Source organism: Microtus ochrogaster, linkage group LG5 (genome assembly GCF_000317375.1).
Source record: "Microtus ochrogaster isolate Prairie Vole_2 linkage group LG5, MicOch1.0, whole genome shotgun sequence".
Taxonomy (NCBI): Eukaryota; Metazoa; Chordata; class Mammalia; order Rodentia; family Cricetidae; genus Microtus; species Microtus ochrogaster.
Window position 1 is genome coordinate 24,462,498 of NC_022031.1, and position 3,790 is coordinate 24,466,287.

At 42.1% G+C, this 3,790-nt stretch overlaps 1 protein-coding gene across 2 annotated transcripts in view; it reads right to left on the reverse strand.

The window, feature by feature from the left end:
• Klhl32 (kelch like family member 32) overlaps window positions 1-3,790 on the reverse strand; it is a 207,683-nt gene that overhangs the window by 152,509 nt on the left and 51,384 nt on the right. For both annotated transcript variants that reach the window (XM_026786709.1, XM_013351931.2), the window contains exon 3: window positions 3,427-3,607. In XM_026786709.1, coding sequence (XP_026642510.1) covers window positions 3,427-3,607 — 181 coding nt within the window. The remainder of the gene's footprint in view (window positions 1-3,426; window positions 3,608-3,790) is intronic.

The window sequence follows — 3,790 nt, forward strand, 5'->3', positions numbered from 1 at the left end:
AGGGGGGAAGGGTGGGAGAAGGGGGAGGGAAATGGGAGGCTGGGAGGAGGTGGAAACTTGTTTTTTTTTTCCTTTTCTCAATAAAAAAAAAGAAGTTAAAGAGATTATTGGTTAAGAATCAAAGATGGATAAAATTAGAAGACTCAAGAAGATGAAAATGACACCCTCCAAGGCCATTATAATTGGGGGGGGGGTAAGCTGGGGACAGTAGGAATGCAGGTACCCTAAGAAGGTGGTCAGTGTGGGAAAGCACTAGCTACAGCAGTAAAGCAAAACAGTAAAGTCACAAAGCAGAATAGAGTCCAGCGTCTATTCTTGATGGACAGAATGAAAACAGAAGTACAACTCACCCTAAACCTGTGGGGTACCACTTAAGCAACTCTAAGGGAGAAGTTTGTATCTATGAGCACTCTCATAAAAAGATTAGAAAGCTGTCGCTAAATTACTTAATGATATACCACAGGATATAAGAACATATATAAGAAATAATAAAGATGACTGTAGAAATTAATGAAAACTGAAGAGATGAATCAATGATTGAGATCATATACTCTGCCTGCAGAAAACTCTGGTTTCCAGCACTCATATCCAGAAGCTTAGAACCATCTCAACTCAAGCCCCAGGAAATGGTCCTTCTCACAATTAAGGTAGCTCTTCTCCAACAGAGACCCACCCCCAGGGGATTCTAGAGTCTGTCAAGTTAACAGTTTATACAAACAAATTCCCACTAGTAAACACACACAGCTCCAGCTACCTGACTTTTGCCTAAATATACACTGCGGAAGACAACCTCTTTAATCAATGATTCTGGGAGAATTGGATATCCTTATATGAAGCTGCATGCCTCTCCCTCACTCTGTGCGAAAGTCACCCAAAAAACCCAAAGGCCTGAAACTCCGAGACATTTAGAAGAAAACAGAGGAAACACTCTATGACACAGATATCATATGTCTGAAAAGGACACCAATTACTCAAAATATTACCAAGAAAATAAGATTTCACTCAATTACAAATCTATATAGCAAAGGAAAAGTTCTGTGAAAAAGCCTACAGAATGAGAGAATATCTTTGCTAGCTATACATCTGACAGAAAGTTAATATCTAGAATATACATAGAATTCAAAACTATGAAAAACACAATAGATAAATGGGCTAATGAGCAGTTCACTTTCAAAAGAGGAATTATAAAATGGCCAATAAACATAAAAACGTTCATGCAAATTAAAATCACTTTGAGATTCCATCTCATCCCAGTCATAAAAACCACCCCTTCCCCCAAAAAAAGAATTGGTATGAAAATTTTGGGGGCTCAGTGTTTAAGAGTGCTGACTGTTCCTGCAGAAAACCTGGGTTCAGTTCCCCCAGTACAGCTCACAACTTAACTCCAGTTCCAGAGGACCGAATACCCATGGCAAAATACCAATGTACATAAAATAAAAGTAAATAAATTTATAAAAAATAAATCATTTAAGGCGGGGTTTAATGGTGAATGCCTTTAATCCCCAGTACTCAAGGACAGAGGCAGGAGGATCTCTGTGAGTTCAAGGCCAGCTTAGTTTACATAGAGAGTTCCAGCACAGCCAAGACCAAAAAAGGGTCCATGTCTAAATCAAAAACAAGCAAAAATCAATAGCTGGGATGATGTGAGAGAAAGGGGACCCGTACATAAAGCTTGTGGGACTGCAAACTCAGCTAGCCACTTTGACAATTAGAATGGTGTTCCTCGACAATTTAGAAATAGGATATAATCAGCTATACAAATTCTGGACACAGACCCAAAAACTCTAAGTAAACATACCACACAGATGCCTGCACATACCTCCTTATTGCAGCACTAATCACAACAACCACATCACAGAACCAACCACGAAGGCAAATAAACAAAAATAAAAAATAAACAAAAAAATACTGTGTGTGTATACACAATAGAGTTTTATTTAGTCATACGAAAGAATGAAATTATCTTATTTACTAGAAAGTGAATAATCACACTGGAGGTTATCATATTAAGCAAAACAAGGCAGAGACAGCAAAACAAATACTCTGTTTTCCCTTATTCACAGGTCCTAGAATTCTTTAGAGATGCATAGAACCTTATACATAACAGGAAAGCAGAAGGGACGCCACTGGGAGAATGTGTAAATGAGGAGAACTAAGGAGCAAGATGAACATGGTGAAATGTGATATATTTGAAAGAGACTTCCTTTATGAATACATGAGCAATGAATACATGCCAATTTAAAAAGAAGAGAAGGAAGGGAAGGAGGAGACAACACAAAATATCCCAACAGGTAAAGGACCTTGCTGTACAAGTCTGGTAACCCGAATTTGATCTTCAGAGCCCACCTAAAGGTGAATGGAAGGAGGGAATCAACTCTACAAAGTTCTCTTCTGATCTGTAATTGCGCATCTTGGCCTGTACTTCCACTCATACCATGCACATGCATGTACACGTAGCGACACACACACAGAAGTAATATTTTTCTCTCTGCGTGTGTGTGTGTGTGTGTGTGTGGTATGTACAGATGTTCACATGTATATGGGCACATGTGTGTGGAGGCCTGACACTGATGTCAGGAATCGTCCTCAACCACTCTTCCACTTTATTCCCTTGGGTAACGCCTGTCAATCACACCCGAGCTGCTAGAAATGACTAGTCTCACTAAGCAGCTAGCTCCGGGATCTTTTGTCTCTGCCTTCCGAGGCTGGAAATACAGGCAGGCCACCATTTAGCAGTTACATGAGTTTCGGGGATATGAATTCCATCTAGAACTCATACTTGTACGGCTAAAGCTTAACCACTGAGATACCTCCTCAGAGCCCCAAATCCTAAGCTTCTAAAATTAAAAATTGAAGTCAGACATGGATTTCATTTCCAGATATGCAAGTTTAAGACCATGTTTTTTTTATTTACTTACGTCCTGCATTCTAACTACCCTTTCTCTGAGATTCAGTTGCCTTATACGTGAAAATGACAGCCTTCAATAGCATGGGCATGCATTTGTCCAAGCTGTTTGTGCGAAGATGAAAATGAAATATAAATACACAAGACCTCATCCACTCGAGCTGTATCACCACACGTCACTCACGGCTGGAGACCAAATTCCAAGTTCCAGCCAAAGAGAACCATATCTTCATACGCCACATACGTCACGGCCACGCCATTCGGTGCTCGCAAAATGCCACACGCATTAGTCAGATGCAAAGCGGAGGCCCGCTTCCCACTGCGGGCACCCAGCCCAGTCTGGTGAGTGTCCCAGCAGGCCCAGGACACAAGTCCGTCCAGGAAAGAACACAGGTTCTCAACGCTTACAGCTCTGCAGAGAACCGTGGAAATGGCTCCCAGCCCAGGAAAGGTCAGGAAATACTGCTGGCCTTTTGTATTAGCATTGCCATCCTCGGACAAACACATCCACCTTTGCTTACCCGGAAGTAGTCGCTGCAGGCCGCTAGGACTGCCTTGTGAGCATGGAATTTCTGTTCCTCGGCAATCAGGGTCACGTCACAGAGAATGCCATCACTTCTTTGCTGATTCAGTGCTGCGAGGACGGTGTCATTGTGAGATTCTGAGTGGCACAGCCTCTGGCCCGTCAGCATTTCTTGAATGCTACAAAGAGAGCAAGGAAGCCCCGTTTATTTCGTTCACCGGTCCTGCCTCCTAGGGGCTCTTTCACCCTTTCGACCTTGGGGAGGGCGCTGGGACTCCAGTGCAGCTGTGAGTTTGAACTTTCTGTTCTCCGTTTTGCCCTCTATGCTTTTGTCTGTCTATTTTCCTTTTCTCTGACTCTCT